The sequence below is a fragment of the Felis catus genome, chromosome C1 (assembly GCF_018350175.1).
Source record: "Felis catus isolate Fca126 chromosome C1, F.catus_Fca126_mat1.0, whole genome shotgun sequence".
NCBI classification, from domain to species: domain Eukaryota; kingdom Metazoa; phylum Chordata; class Mammalia; order Carnivora; family Felidae; genus Felis; species Felis catus.
The window spans coordinates 148,215,046-148,231,979 of record NC_058375.1 but is presented as its reverse complement, the minus strand read 5'-3'; the positions used below and the strand labels follow the sequence as shown (position 1 = coordinate 148,231,979).

Here is a 16,934-nt window from a genome sequence, read left to right as displayed (position 1 = left end):
GGACTTCAGGCTCAGCAGTGGTTCATCTAGTTAGGCCCCAAATGGGAGGCGAATTTAGACAGTTTGGAATCAGGAAAGTAAAGACACTGCTTTGTCTCTGAAAGCTTGTTGTGTCCACCATTACAGGCCTTTGCTTATATAATACATGGCACACAATAGATAGGTTCTAGTGAAGAGTGTAGCATACACTGTGAGTGCTTATGAAATGAACTTAAATTCGTTAGGCAGAGTTATTTCTCCATGGATTCTGATAAAACTGGCCATGTTTCTATATAAAATGGCTTTAATCCAGGGAGGTTTTAATCTTAGGGAGGTTGTGTTACCTGTTTTCTGGAGGTTTCACTGGACTCTCTCAGGGGCAGCCATGTGAGGTGTGGGGGGAGAATTGGCAGCAGGCTGCCAGATCCCCACCCCGATTCACCCAGAGTGGCTCCATACTTATCTGTCCTCAATAGTGGGCTGCACTGTGTGTTTCTGTTTGAAAAAAGGGGTTCATGTCTAAAAGACATTTGAAAAGCACTGTTTCAGGGGAAAGGTATCAGAGGACTGATGACCATGGGTGGGACCTGGGAGCTAACAAGTAAAAATGAGTCCTTGGAGATAGCAGAAGGGAGACAAGATGGAAGAAAGAGAAGGTTGAAGCATAGAAGGGTGGGCGATAAAGGCTGCCACGAACGGGGCTTTAACATTTCCTGCTAATGAGGACAGCCATACTCCACCCAGGATACTGCCGGGGCCTGCTGGGGCGTGAGCCAGCCGCAGGGCAGCATACGGCCCAGATACTGTTGGGTGGGAAGGGTCATTTCCTAACCTCCCCTGACAATTTTATAATATGTTTTCAAATTCCTCACGCCACAGAATTCAACCATGAGGGAGAGCGGCATCTTCTAATACGCTATGTTGTACTTCATGGAATAAATGTATTCTAATAAAGTTAACTGTAAGGCAAGGCTTATGGAAAGGAAAGCTCGTTACGTTATAGGCTATAGGTATAAAATTACATATATAGCTACAGAAAACGAAACAGTGTGAGTCACAGACTCACATGTGAAAACATGACTAAGAGGGGTGGTTCTTTAGCATGATGGATCTAGGAGTTGATGCCTAGAATTTCTCTGATCACTAAGAGCAAATCTTGTTTTTCATGGTTCCTGCCTCCACTTCTGGCTCCTGCTAAGACCTACTTCTGTTAAGAGGCTATTTCCTAGATTTATGGATTTCCTTGATTTTCTGTGCAGGTAGAATTTTGTCCTGCTCTTTCTTTTATCAGGCATTTAGAATGATCAGTGGAGTTATATGTCATTCTACAGTTTACTACTAGCCCTTATCTACATGGGATTGAACAGCATAAATGTGCATAGGTCAATACAAACAATAGTAACATGACCATTTACTGTGATTTTACTGTGTGCCAGGCATTGTGTGCTTTACATATAGTAACTTAAAGAGTCAAGCTGCACAAAATGAATTAAATTCCCATTTAATTATTTTGTAGGACTGAAATTCTACACGTTGATTTTTTTAAAGGATGAGTATTTGTATTTCTAAATTTAATTTTAATTTCATCAGGCAAATACAAGAGGAACAAATACTCCACCATCATCCATTCTTTTACATGTCTTGTTACACATAAGCAGGGCACATAATGGGTGCTCAAAAATAGTTGTTAATGGATCCAGTTTAATAGCATGTATTTATTTTTGGATTTCCCTTTTATTTCCTGTCTGTCAGACTTAGTTCACAATTACCTCCCTTTCATGCCTTCTCTTAAGCTGAGTATTCAGGAGTGTCTTTAAGGTTTATAACTATGGGGAGAGGGTCAGAACAATGTTTTGTACCTGTAAGGGAATTTGCTAGCGTAGTTTTGTTTGCCTTTCATATGAAAACCAAAAGAGATGGCTGTTGAAACCATCTTAGCTCTGAGGATGGGAGAGGCCCATTTCTGTTATACCTCTAGAAACAGAAGAGTTAAATTAACGTGCCAGAATCCCAACCCCTCAAAACTGCAAAATAGAAAAGCTCAGTGTTGCCCAATTATAAAATGTTAAAGTGTTTAAAAGTATGTAACCCTTCTGGAGACCAGGTGACAAGGCTATCTTTTGGTTAACTGAGATGACTTACTCATCATAAAACCAGTCTACCACAAGCTTTCTCTAACCTCAAATAATGTCCAAAATTATTCTTGACCAGAAAAAAGGAAAGATTCTATTTTTCCTAAGTTTGTGGCCTTCAGAGAACCCACACCAAGGCAGCTTTATCATCCTGCACTGAATTATATTATCCCTCTAATCTTGCACCTCTCCAGGTAACACAAAGAGCTACAGCACTGGGTGTGGATTTAAACTAGCCACTTTGAATATCAGAGCAAGTCTCAAGACAGGGATTTTTTTCTTCCCCACCTTCTATTTCAAAAGTAAGGTTATGGAAAAACTAAACAATCAGTTCCAATCAACCAATATTGGATGAAGAAGGTTCAATTACACTTAAAAGCCTTAGCTGTGGAATGATTAATTTGGCTTATCCAATCAAAGTAAAAAGCACCATTCTTGAGACCAGCTAATAATATCTGTGTGTACTTCACCTCACTAAAGTAGTAATAAAACAATGTTCTCCCCACTTAGTCTGTCTAAGGCTTCATTTAATGGGTCAGGAAGAATGCTGCTAGAGCAGTAAGTAACGAATAGAGAATACACCAACTCCCAGATGTAGCAAGACTGTTGAGAAAAGAGAGAGCTATAGGATTAGCATTCTGCATTAACATAATAAACCTCCAACTCCTGAGGTCCTAATGAGAAATTTGCTTCAAAAAAATTTAGCAGCATACTCCTGGTTTCTAAAGGGAAAGTTAAAAATAAACTATAATTTGGTTTAGGAAACTTGAGTTTTTTATTAATTTAAAGCAATTAGCTATTTGTTGTGAGAACTAAGAATATACACATACAAACTAATTTAGAAAATATTAGAGAATTTCATGCATACTGTTGTAGAAACAGCTGCTTATTCTCTACCACAGGAAAAAGCACACACAATTATGAGTAACCAATAATTGCCAGGAAATACTGCCATGAGAGATGAAAGTTCATTTTCCCCACAAAGAATGAATAAAGTAATTACAATATTATTTCCCATAAATCCTACGCTGCAGAATTTTGAAAGAGCTCACACTTAAAACTAACTTTATAGCTATTCAAACAACCAACTGATAATCTGATTTTACTGATTAATTAAAATAATGGCACTATTTGAAAAACGTATTTCTTAACTGGCGTTAAACACCAACCAAACAACGTTATTTCTCTGGTAGCATAAATATATAACAGCTTGCACAATTGTTTTCCTTTCTGATTTGGAAGAAATCTAAAATCATTAATTTTTATATGGCATTCAGTTTTTTCAGTTTCCTAATTTATAAACCCCTCCCACACATATTTGTGGACATTGCAAAAAGAAACATAAAGCAGCCCAAAGAACTAGCGCACTTCAAACAGTACCACTGGGCATGCTCCTGCATTTTCTTCCACAACCTAGCCATATTCTTGGTGTCTGTTGTCGATGTCATGTCAGTCCTGCTCTTTCACAAGATGTCTTTCACAAGAGGTAAAAAGAACTGCCCAAGCCTTTGGGAGGCCGGGGCCGGGGGTGGGGGGTGGGGTGGGGAGTTTTATATGAGAGGACAGATGAGGCACTGTCGTACCCGCACAGAGAGGCATCATGACTGGTTTCCATGCTTCAGTTCTGATATTTGCCTTTGTTCGCCCCTAGCAATTCTGCGTCTGTGTGCTCTTTGGAATAGGCTGGTGTGGGGATACCCACCCTGCAAGCATTCTTGATAAGTGGGGATAGAAATATTAGGCTAATAGTGAAAATACAGAAAATCAAAGTTTCAGACTGCATACGAAGGTCACAGTGTGTGTGCATCTCGCAAACTCAGTCTGTGGATAACAAGGCAGGAATGTGGGCTTCTGAATCTAGGGCCACTGCCTGCTCCTGCACATGCCTCCGTTATTATTCCCCTAGACAGTCTTTGGCTGAAATACTCATGATCTAGCAAATACACCTCTCCACTTCTTCTCATCACAGCTGCCCCCGAAGCTCTCCCCTAACACCTGTTAGGGTTTCTACAAAGCTCTAAGGTTTTCTCTTGGGAAGAGAGAAATGTTGTGACTCTATGGCTACTACATCTAGTCACACTATGGCCTCCTACGTCCCTGTCCATTAAAGCTATACAGCTCATGACTTTCAGATGCATGTTACTTATACCCAAGCATGGTATAGATATGTGCTGTCCAACAGAGTAGCTATTGGCCATATGTGGCTGTTGAGCACTTGAAATGTGGCTAGTCCAAACTGAGATCTGCCAAAAGTATTAAGATATACAGTGGAGTATGAAAACTTGGCATGAAAAAAATGAATACAAAACATCTCAATTTTTATATTGCTTATAAATTGAAGTCATTATTTTATATTTTATTTATTTTGAGAGAGAGCATGCAAACCAGGAAGTGGCAGAGAGAGAGGGAGAGAGAATCCAAAGCAGGCTCTGCACTAACAGTGCAGAGCCCAATACAAGACTCGAACCCATGAACCATGAAATCATGACCTGAGCCAAAATCAAGAGTCAGATGCTTAACCGACTGAGCCACCCAGGCACCCCTGAAATGATTATTTTAGAAGAGTTGGGTTAAATAAACTGCCCTGTTAACATAAATAAGACCTGTTCCTGTATCCTATTTAATGTGTCTACTAGGAAGTTCAGAATTACATGTGTCCTACGTTATATGTGTATTGGAAAGTGCTGGTAGAGACCCGGAGGCGAGTCCTCTGCTCTCAGAGGCCTTGCCACAAATGGTCACAGCACGAGGCAGCCATCACAAAGCATCCAAGAGTAGGAAGAGTGCCGAGCACAGCTCGCGTGTTGTCTGCACTATGCACTCCACATCTATCCTCATACAAACACCAAGCAGCAGGTATTGTGTTTACACTGGGGAAGCTGGTGCCAGGTGAGGTGATTTGTCTGGGGCCACAGAGCTGGAAATAAACAAGTGGATCTCACTCCAGAACCCAGTCACTCCTGACACCATGCTACTTCTCCCTGGATGTTTTTCTGTCTGGTAGGATTGAGGACCACGGCATCCAGGGTGGAGTATGAAGGGCAGAAGCCAGGGAGAAGCAGGCTGGGGCTGGGGAAACCCAGCGTGGGAGGAGCAGGAGTAGAAGAGCCTCGAGGCTTGGGCTGACCTGGAAGGGGAGGGCAGGGGCTGCAGGTGAAGACTTGCCAAGGGGGGGAAGTGTGGAAGGCAGGGACAGGTGTGATCCCAGGGATGAGGGGGAGGTTGATGGACCAGAAGGGGCACAGCCTATGTCCCAGGAAGCACTGTAGGGGGAATGTGATGAGGACCTGAAGGAGTGAGGAGACGGGAAGGCACAGAGGAAGGGCGGGTGCTTGTGATGAGAATCTGGAGCCTGATGCAAGGGGAGGGTAGCATCCAAGCTGAGCCCTGGTTCGGCATGTGTGTGAGGATCTGGAGGTGTAACAGGAATGAGGAAATCCAGGGGCAGTGGGAAGAGAGAAATACAGTGAAAAATGTCCACCATTTGTGGCTTCAGGCAAATCACTCAAGCTTTCCACCAGGACTGGAATGCTGTGAACAAATTATGAAACTGAAATGGAACTGAAATAATGGGAAAGCAATTATTATGAGTGGGACAGAAGTACTGTCTTTAATCCTAGAAAAGCCTTTTTCCTCCCTCTGAATAAATGCTGAGGAAACGACAGTCATGGTGGTTTATAGTCACTCCCAGGGTTCCTCAGATGCTACTGCCTCAGCAAGGGTTGCTGAACCGTGTGCAGAGACTCCCAGAGCAGACGAACGCGCAGTCCCGGGCCAGACTGAAAGGCATGGCTCATGGCTTCCTTCTTCCTACCCTACTGCCAGCCTTGGGCCTGCTTGCTGCCCTCCTTGCTGGCTGGCACAGCTGGCTACTAAGGTGGTGGACCAGTCCAGCGGCCTGGAGGGCTGGGTCGCACAGGAGGCCTGGCCCGGCCAGCTGGGTGGGCCTTACTTTGCTTGCCTGGTTGTTCCCCGCGATTTTCTGCACACAGCTAACGCATACTCCATGTCAGACATGGAAGAGCTCCCTTACGCCCAGCTGTGGGCATGGTGGTCACCACCGCTGGTTTCAGCAGCAGTAGTGAGAAGGTGGTTAGGTGGTGTGGGAGAAGGAGACTTCCCTGGAGGGGCAGTGTGGAGTTGATGATGGCCTGGGCCAGCACCGAGGCTACATATTCAATTTGAAGAGGATTGCTCCTGCTGTTTAAATTCTTTCCCTGCCGAACGGCACGAGTGATAGATCTTTAAAGTCTTTAAAGACCATAAGGGTTAGCCTGCGTTTCTGTGATTTTTCAGGTACAAAGGTGGTGGATCACAGCATCTTTGAAAAGATCTATCAATTTCTAGAGATCCGTTTACAGACTCACATTTACATTTCAACATATTCTTTATTTCAGGTAATTTTCCAACTTCATGGGTAGGCTGAGAGGATTAATTACATAATGTAGTCACAGAGTCCTCTGTACCCTGGAAAAGCATTTCTGCTGAAAATAAATCAGCTTAAAATTCGGAAATGCTGACTGAGAATTGCCCGTAAGGGATGTAAAAGATGGTTCTTTTTGTCAGGGGGAGTTTGTAAAAGTGAACAGGTCGCAGAAAGGAAAAATCCACCCGAGAGAATCACAGGGATGCAGAGGTGGCAGGGAGGGCAGTGATGTGGCCACCCTGGTTGTTCTTCAGGGTACTTCAGCCTCTGGCACAGAATTAGGTCACTTACACTATCCTAGAGATTTGCCTGAGAAAAAGTCACTGAAGTGATGTGTTCCATGTCTGGCTTTGATGGGTTCCAGGAATGTGCTTTTCCATGTGCACTAAATCTTCAACCTCGTCATCTGGTACCAGCAGAAGCAGCTTACAGACAAAAGTACCTCCAGTCCTCAGCCATGAGAAGTTCTATAGACTCAGAAACTGCAAGGTACTCAGGGGACCTGGGCTGGGTTCTCTTGGGCATTTTTTTTTTAGATTTCTATCATATGTCCTCATCTTTCTCAAATATACTGGTTCACATGTGTCACTATGGGGTCTCTTTTGTACTGAGAAATTCTACTCTAACAGCTGACCACCTGAGTTCTGTAGAGACCTCTGAGGCTCCCCGTTTGATTGCTTCATTTTGCTTGACATTTAAGAAGCCTACATACAAGGGGCACCTGGATGGCTCAACTGGCTAAGCGTCCGACTTCAGCTCAGGTCATGATCTCATGCTTCATGGGTTTGAGCCCTGCATCCAGCTTTGTGCTGACAGCTCAGAACCTGGAGCCTGCTTCGGATTCTGTACCTTTCTCTGTTCCTCCACAGCTCATGCTGTCTCTCTCTTGAAATAAAAACATTAAAAAAAAAAAAGCCTACGCGTAAAAGATCATATTCATCTTATTAGTTGAATCTTTTCATACTCGAACTATAAATCCTGAAATAGTTATAAGACAAAAATCATGTTTCATGTTTTCTAAGCAACCTAACACTTTATACCTTATCGGTAGTTTGATGTGACTGTGCTAGTGGCCAAGTTCAAACATACTTCTCTGTACTCGCAGATAAAATTCAGAGAATAAATTCAGAATTTTTTGTTTTCTTGTTTTTGTTTTTCCTTTTTTGGTGGTAATTTGAAAGAGTATGGGAAAATGGGCAGGTGCACCCCCAAGTTGTGCACCTGCTCAGCACTTTTTAGTGGCTTGGGTGGGGGGGGGGGCAGAGGCAGAGGAGGAAGGAAGAGCTGCATGCCAGGAACACAACCAGGACTCAGTCTCTCTGCATCCCTGTTTCTCATCTACAGTATGGGGGAAAGAATAGATTTCTTTAAGGCCCTTTCCAGTGCAAAGTTGCGACTCTGAATTAGGAGTTGTCCCATCTGTAATACACCGTTTTGTCTTGTTACCTATTAAACTTTTTTGTCATGTTATTACCAATTTTTATGGTTTGAAATGTTCAGTGAATAAGAAAGCACATGATTCTGTTGCTCCTGTTTTATAAAGTGGGCCAAGTGTAAGGATCCCACTGACTTTGGCTGAGAACTGGGAAGAGATGTTGCTAGATTTGTGGAAACTACCCATGCAGCTCCTGATGGCTCTAGCGGTCCACAAAAAGCAGGATAGAAAGTAATAGGCCAACTCCTCTCTGGACCAAAGAACAAACGACTGTTTTGAAGGCATAAGAATTAGACCAAGGGGACATATTTAGTAAATTATTTCATTCTGTAATGGCACTTAACATTCCAAATGGCTGAATGCATGTCCACTAAGCCCCAGCTCTTTATAGAACATCCTACTGTTTGCTAAACTTTAGTCTGGCCTATCCACCCTTCCTTAGTGCAGGACTATCATTTCCTTATTAATTTATTACCTAATTAGAAATATGGCGCTAATGATCAGTAAGGGAATAAACCTAATTTCTGCATAGTGTCTGAAATCCACTGCTAGCATCCAAAAATTTTTAAAATAAACAGTGTGGAAATATTGTACTTAGCCATATGGATGAATAATCACTTGCTAAATTGGAAAGAATGTGAATATAGCAGTCATTTAAACAAAGGCTATTATTATTCAAGAACAAGGGCTACTTTGTGGTATTTAACACCAGTGTTAACAGGGATAATAGAAATGTGGTAGTTTTAGGACATCTGGTACATTTAAAAAAAAAAAAAAAGGTAGGCCTCCGAATTCTGTGAAATATCAATTTCTATAGTTTTTAAAAAATGATGCTTTCAGAATGCTCAATAACTCAAAACTCATATTTCTTGGCTTAGAAACACTATTTAATTATCTTGAGCAAATGAGTTCAACATATCTTTTCTAGTGACAAGATGTTCCCACTTTCCACCCATAGCATGTGGCCTAGAAGACATTCATTTTATTACCCAACCAGGAACAACCATATTTCATGTGGCTTTCAAGTTGAAGCACAATAAAGGCAAAAAGTATCTTTGTAATAAAAAAAACCTCACCCTGAGCACCAGATAGATCAGCAATTACTAAAAGAAAAACTCATTAGGTTTCAACCTGGAAAATATTCAACAAAATGAAGAAAACACAAGAATCCTGTTACATATTACAGGACCATTTTAATTAACAATGACAGCCATACTGTCTTGAGAAAACACACCTGGCAAAAAGTAGTTTTCCCTTTTTTCCCTGCAAGTAAAGATGTGGCCCAAAATGCAGGTGCTGGGCAATTATTATATTCAACGCAGAGGAGAGGCATCTTTTTAAAACAAGAGCTAAAATTTCTTCATTTACGTACATTAAAATGCCAAACTGAAACAAAGGGGACTAGAAAAAAAAAGTAAGTCTTCGGATTAATAACTAGGTTGAATTACTTACATTAAGAATATCAAAATACTTAGTTTTCAAGGGGATAGTAATTTCTTCCAATAATACAATATTTTGAACACAGCAGTTCATTGTGCTTTGACATTTCATGATCTTAAGCCGATGATAATCTCCACTGAGGAGCTCCGACGCCATCCCTGCAAAGGGTAAGTACTGCACTAGGCTAGCCAGGGCCAGAGTACCTCATGGAGACATGGAAGAACACGGAAATTTAGAAGGATAATGTTCTGTTTTCAAAGAGGATTTTACAGGAGATGGGCAGCTCATAGGGAATGCTGAGTGATGTGGTCACATAGCACGCAGCTGCCCATGTTTGGAGCAGACACGCCTTAATGAGAATGGTTCAGCCTGAGACACACTTTCCTGGTTAGGAGAGTCCAGGAGGCTGGATTTAGGGGTGACTGGTCTTCTCCTATGGGGCTATTCTTAGGCCAAATGAACTCCCGAGGGCATACCTTGCTTGCTTTCTCAAGCCATACTTAATGTTTTCTTGTTGCTCTCTGGATAACCCTGTGCTCAGTCTTAACCCCACAAAGCAGTGAGCTCCCCGTCCCTATGGGTCCGAGTACATCAGGGGTGGCTATGTTGTGTGGAAACTGTACGGGGAATTCAGGCATTGGATAGCTGATGGGACAAAATTTATTTTGAGGTCTCCTCCAACCCTGTGATTGGTTTAAAGATGGTTTATGAGTGTTGACTCAAGGAAGAGTTACTGAAGGAGCTCAAGGAAGTCTTGATATTGTCAGGCATTAAAACACACCAGGGATTAGTTATTCTTAAAAAGTTACTGAACATCATTTAGAGGTGGTACCACTAAATTCTGGAACCGAAAAATATGAACGTATAATTTTTCTTGTCTTCATAAATCTTGGTCTACAAATACGTGCATACATGCAACACGCACACATAACTGTGCTAGATTTATATTATGACTCTGTAGTTTCAAATTAGCTGGATAATGGTTATATACAAATCAAACTCAGGTTGACATTCAGCATTCTGAAGCTGGAAATTCACTTTTGAAGTCCTCTGGTCCAACTCCTTTATATATGTCAACTGAATGAAGTGTTCACACACTGACCACTCCCATTCCAAAGCAAAGACTACTTTTGAAGAGAACATTTCATAAGCAATTGGTTCATAAATCAGTATAAATTATTGGGAGTAAAAATGTAGAGTTATTAAGTTTTCCTCCCCTACAAATGTGGACAAAAAATACTTCTTAAAGCCTAAAAGTTACTGGCAGTTGTTTAAAAAAAAAAAAAAAAAAGAGATTGTTGCTAGTTTTACATTGGAAGCAATACGATCTACTGGAGAAACAGCCTTTTTGAATTAATAAACACTCATATCCTCCTTTCAAGGCTAGGACCCATGTCTTAAAACATCTTGCATTCTCAGCAACTAGTACTGCACTCACAAAGAGAGAGTGAAATATGGAGGGAAGCATCTAAATTAGCACTTACATCTGGAGTACGCACCAGGCAAATTAGTACATAAAAGCTCTTAGTGAAGTTTGGCTCTACTTCCAATAAATCGGATTTATTCTCAAATGAAAAAGAAATCGCCAAACTTTCATGTACTTGCTTCTTGTTTATCACTAAATCTTATACATTCCTTGAGCTCAGAAAAAGCACTGTAACCATTTCACCCAAGGATAAAACCTCAGAAACAAAAATCTACCAAACACCTATTCCTCCTGTGAGAAATTATGACAGAAGAGAAAAAACACCCTACACATCTATCATGACTAATCAAAAGAGAACCAAATCTGAGTAGAAGCTATGCTTTTAACATCAGGCTGTCCCCGGATTGCCATGATGTTGTAGGGAGCCCACACACATCAGTTTGCAGCCCTGTTGGCCACACAGGTATTACTGGGAGACGCTATTTGGACAATGACACAGGAAGTTCACAGTCATGGGAAAGAAACAGCAAACAAGGAAAGAAAGCACTCATGCTGCAAATACATGGTCTCCTCTGAGCCTCCCTTACAGAGAACTTAATGTAAGGGAGGGACTATATTGACTTCTAGAATGGATAGGTCTATATTCTTCCTTTTCTCTTAGTTCTATTTATTCTGTTCTAATTTTCATTTTATATACATATGCCATATGTATGTAAGTGTAGATAATTTATTTTTTGGTGTGAGAGGGTTTGATGCCTTGAAAGCATTTGAGAAAGAGAACATAGTAATAAATCAATAGATAATTTAGATGTGTTAAAGCATTAACTATGTTAAGGCAGGGAGTCTAATCCAGAGTTTAAGATTATATATAAAGTGTATTCTACTTTTAGTATGTAAATTTCATACCTTATTTGGAGTACAGGGTGCTACATTTTAAATTTTAGTATCTTATGAGAAAGTTGATTCCCCCCAAATATTAGATTCATGATGGTTTGCTACATTCCCCAGTGTTACTGAATTATATGTGACAGAACCTACAGCTCTAATTTCATCGTGAAAGCCAGTGGGGAATGGGGTTAATTTTTTAAAATGTTGTTAGAGATTTTTAAATTAAATATCTCAGGCATGAAAAACAGCATAGCAAATATAAGATACCCAGGTAACTACTATCTAACTTTGACATTTCGTCTTCTTTGTTTCAGATTTCTTTCTTTCTTTTCTTTTTTAAAGAAACAGAGCTGGATTAAATCTCCCAATCCTTTTTTCTCTACCTGCCCTCCTCCCACCCCACAGGCAACCACTATCTTTAATCTCTCTTCTGTCATTTCAATGAAAAATTTTAACTTTATTGCATGTGTGTATATCAGAAAATAATTTATAGCTTCAACCTGCATACTGTGAAACTTTATACCAATTGTATCATGCTGTGCTTGCCATCCCACCAATGCTTCTAGATATTTATCTATACATCTATAGATACACAGACATTACAGCTATCCAGAGACAGCTCTAATGCATTTGTCTTAATTCTTATGTCTGGTTTCACTGCGTGAATATACTGCCATTTATTTAACTATTTTCCTACCAGTCAATACTCAGTATTTCCCTCTAATTCTCTATTATAAATAATGCTGTCATTAATTCGCTCTGCTGCAGAACTGTTCTTTCACCTGGACTTCAAGCACCCTTAAACTCAGCTGACAGTGCTGCAACATCGTCTTCCAAGACAAAGCATCACTTGCTTCCTCCTGTTCTCTCACTCCCCACATTGGACCGCTGTGCCCTGACCATCAAGTGTGTTTCTCTCTATTCCCTCTTCTCGACCACCCACCCCTTCCTTCCTTTTTTTTTTTTTTTTAAAGTTTATTTAGTTATTTTGAGAGAGAGAGGGAGAGACAGAGAGTGCATGAACAGGGGGAGAAACAGAGAGAGAGGGGGAGAGAGAAAACCCCAAGCAGGCTACTGTCAGCACATGTCAGCCCGACATGGGGCTCAAATCAAGCATTGGACATTCCACTGACTGAGCCACCCAGGCACCCCAGCCACCCCTTCTTTCTATTATGGATGCAGCTCAAGCTATTACCTCAAGATTATAGACCTCCCAGATACCACATTCATCTACTTCAAATCAATCCCCCACCCTGATACCTGCTGGAAGAATGCATTTAAAAGCCCAAACTGGCCACACCACGCCCTATAATCACCCCACAGTGTACGGGACACAAGTTCCTCATAAAAGTTCCCCAAACCAGGCCTGTGTTTCTCTTTGGCTTTGTCTTCCTTCAGCATGCCTCTCTGGCTGGAAGCTCTGACCCCATATTCCATGCTGGCTTTGAGCTCTGCCTGTGACTGGAAGTATCTCCAGTCAACACCTCTACATCCTTCAGGGCAATTTTGGTTTCACACTGACCAGAGGACTTCCCTGCCCATCCTCTGTGCTCCTAGCTGCAGCCCCTACTGAGTCCTAACACTTGCAGCTTCTCGCTGACATTCTCAGAACCACTCCTGTTCCTCCTGAGTCGGAGTGCTACTTGAGGGCAGGGGGTGAGGTTTATTCACGTGTGCATCTCCGGTAGCCAGGAAAGCATTTGACGTACTAACAGGGATCTGGAAACTGGCTGAACTCAAGTGGAAGGTAGTTAATCCATTAACTGTATTTTACTTTCATAATAAAGGAGAGCCAGTCTACTTAACACAAGTAGATTTACTATGGAATACATCATAAAAAAAGCTGTATTCAGTCCTTCACGCACAAGACATCTGTTAGCTGATACTTAACGCACTCAAGTACAATAACTGATACTAGTCAGGATGACCCTGTAGCAGTGCAAGTGCTTTCTGAATCATCGGATTAAATTAGATTCAGCCTTTGTCACAGTTGTCCACACTACATCATGATCTCCTACCTAGAACCTCCAACTTCTTCACTGTGCCACCACAGAAGGACATCGGCTAGGTGGCTTTCAACATTTCCTTCAGGACAAGATCACACTGTTTACCCACCTGTAACAAGCTCCCTTACTTCTGCATCAATAGATTTTCTCAACAGTCGCAACAAAGCAGGAATCCCACCAACATTCTTCATTGCTATTTTATTTTCATCTGTAGACTTGCCAAAAACAAGGTTTCGGAGGGCACCACAAGCATTCTTCTGAACTTCCAAAACTCTGTGGTCCAAAAGGTCAACCAGATGCTTGATTCCCCCTAACCTACACACCTAGAATGAAAAATATGAGGTACCAGGCCTAAGTGACACATGACTAAAAAGTGATCAAATAAAAGTCTGTTATGGAAAGATCACAGGAAAAAAAAAAGGAAGGCAGTCGTAGGTGGATTAATGGCCAAGTGTAGGTAGCATAGTCCTACTCTACCCTGCTAAACACACAGAGGGGTTATGCTTATACTTCTGAGGGAAATGAGCAAATACACAAACACAATAAAGCTGTATGGATTGGAGGTAAGGATTTTTGACTGAAGTCATTTGGATTACAGAATTGTTTCTCTAGACTACTCTCCCTAATTTTCTCCCATTTGCCAATTAATTAGTACATTACATGAATATATCTGGGCTTTATTTCCTTCATCCACCTTTAGCTCAGCACCTGGTATGTTGTTTTGCATACGAAGCTGAGGAAAAACAATGAAGTTCCATTTGCCATTGCAGGGGGAAAATGCCGAAGTGTTAAGAAAGAATCTGTATGTCATAGGACACTAGTCAATAACCAATGACTCACTGTATTTCTATAAATGCCAAAAAACTTTAAAATCTGAAATAAAATACTCATTTATGTTCAGTATTAGTTAACAGTTAAAAATTCTCTGTAACTTGACTTAATTTCATGTTGGCACCAATCTTAACAGAATCACATAAAGTACGTGAGCTCGCTAGTTTCATACACAATTTTTATCTAATAGATTTTTGGAAAATACTCTAAACACGTAGGTTAAATTGAATTTTGCTTCATGTTTTATAAGTAAGCTAATGAGTAGACACGGGATTTGAAAATGCTAAAAGCACTCCAAGAAATATCCTCATCTTGGTTTCTCCTACAAAATACTGAAATGCACGGTTAAGAATGAAAGGGGTATCTGGTATCACACTATCCCTTTAAAATGGCTTGTGAATTGCAGCTAGTAATTTCTGAAGCACATAAGCACGTGATTGCTCCATGGAAGGCACCGCCCCCCGGGGGCGTGACAGGCGCTGGGTGCGTACCTCCATTTTCACTTTGTTGTCGCCAAAGCACAGGTGCTGCAGGTAGGCGGCCGCGTTCGCCTGCACGGACGGGAACTGGTGCTGCAGCATGTGAATGACTTCGGGCAACTCGGGGTCACGCCAGGCAAACTCCCTGTGAGAGAAAGACACGGCTTCAAAGCAGGAACGACCGTGTTTTAACAATACACTCGATGAGGAGTCTGTCATAAAAAAAGCTTGGCTGAGACTAAAATTGGAAGTTACAAAATTCCTAAAATATATAAATGTAAAGAGCTCTTCCCCCGCCCGCCCCGATGAACATACGCAGAGACCAAGATGCTACTGAACTCAAAGAAATCATCAGGCACAGAAAGAGGTTCAAGAGAACAAAGGAAATTCTTAATATGAAAAATTTTTCCATTCTCATTTTCTTCTTCCATTCTAATTTTATGCCTTTCTACCTATGTCAGAAATTTGCAGGTGTGAGGCTCAGGTAAACAAGTGCACTTTAGTCAGGTGAGAAGTCATGTCTGAGCAGAGAGAAAGAAAGCTGCTGGGAATAGGCAGAACTGGTGTCAGCTGGGAAATCGCAAGTAATGTGGGCCTGATGATTTTTAAAGAACTTAATATAATATTTATGGTTGCTCTCGATTATAAGAAGTATAGAAATTTATAAAAAAATATTTTTTTTTGGTAATCCTATAACCAGAGAAAACCACTGCTGACATTGCCTGTTGGTCTTTTTTTCCCTAATACATATATAAAAATGTGCACGTGTGCATACAGAGTTTTTTCAAAGAAATGGATTATATTTAAATAGCACTTCGTATTTCATGAGTACTTACTTAATTCTGTGCCAGGCACTATTCTAGGCATTTTATATATATGAATTCATTTATTCTTTTTTTTTAATGGAACCACCATTTTTTTAATTTCAATTAAAAAAAATTTTTTTTTAATTTGAGAGTGTGCATGTGAGCGAGCAGGGGAGGAGTACTGGGGGAGAGGTTGGGAGAAAGAGAGAGGAGAATCTTCAACAGGGTCCATGCTCAGTGCAGAGCCCCATGCAGGGCTTGATCCCACAACCCTGGGATCATCATATGACCTGAGCTGAAATCAGGAGTTGGACACTCAACAGACTGAGCCCCCCAGGCACCCCATGAATTCACTTATTCTTATTGCAACCACATAGATATTGAGGTTGAGACAGAGAGGCTAAGCATCTTGCCTAAAGTCACTCAGCTAGTCAACAGAACACTCTGCTTTCAGAGCCGGTATGCTATCCCACTTCTTGTAGAGTGAGTATAGTCACACTAAGCACGTACACTTATACTCTGCTTTTTCAGATAACATCACATTGTTGGAATTTGGATGTCAACTGATTGGCTCACTGTTTAGGATCCTTTTTAAATGTGCATGCACGCTTGTAACATATAGAGACCAACTTCTTAGAATTGGTTCACATGGGGCACCTGGGTGGCTCAGTCAGTTAAGCGTCCAAATTTGGCTCAGGTCATGACCTCACAGTTCATGGGTTTGAGCCCTGTGTCGGGCTCTGTGCTGACAGCTGAGAGCCTGAAGCTTGTTTCAGATTCTGGGTCTCCCTCTCTCTCTGCCCTTCTTCCAATCATGCACCCCCATCTCTCTCTCAAAAATAAACATTAAAAACATTAGAAAAAAAAAAGGAATGGTTCACAAAGCAACAAATTTGTGGACTTTGATTGCAGAATGAACTCTTATACAAATGAGTAAAATGAATGCTGTTTATAATAAACTCTAAAAAAAAAATCTTTAAATTAACAACCCAGTGATCCTTCTATTGCCCAGTTATTAAGGCCTAGAGTCTCTCTTTGGTCTGGGAGCGCTCTATGTATTAACTTGCTTGTCCACTACAAGGGGCA

General features: G+C 41.2%; 1 protein-coding gene across 13 annotated transcripts in view; it reads right to left on the bottom strand.

The window, feature by feature from the left end:
- Positions 1-16,934, bottom strand: part of PKP4 (plakophilin 4) — a 238,618-nt gene that overhangs the window by 25,546 nt on the left and 196,138 nt on the right. For all 13 annotated transcript variants that reach the window (XM_023259341.2, XM_023259342.2, XM_023259346.2 and 10 more), the window contains 2 exons: positions 15,055-15,187; positions 13,842-14,055 (listed from right to left, as the gene is read on the bottom strand). In XM_023259341.2, coding sequence (XP_023115109.2) covers positions 13,842-14,055; positions 15,055-15,187 — 347 coding nt within the window. The remainder of the gene's footprint in view (positions 1-13,841; positions 14,056-15,054; positions 15,188-16,934) is intronic.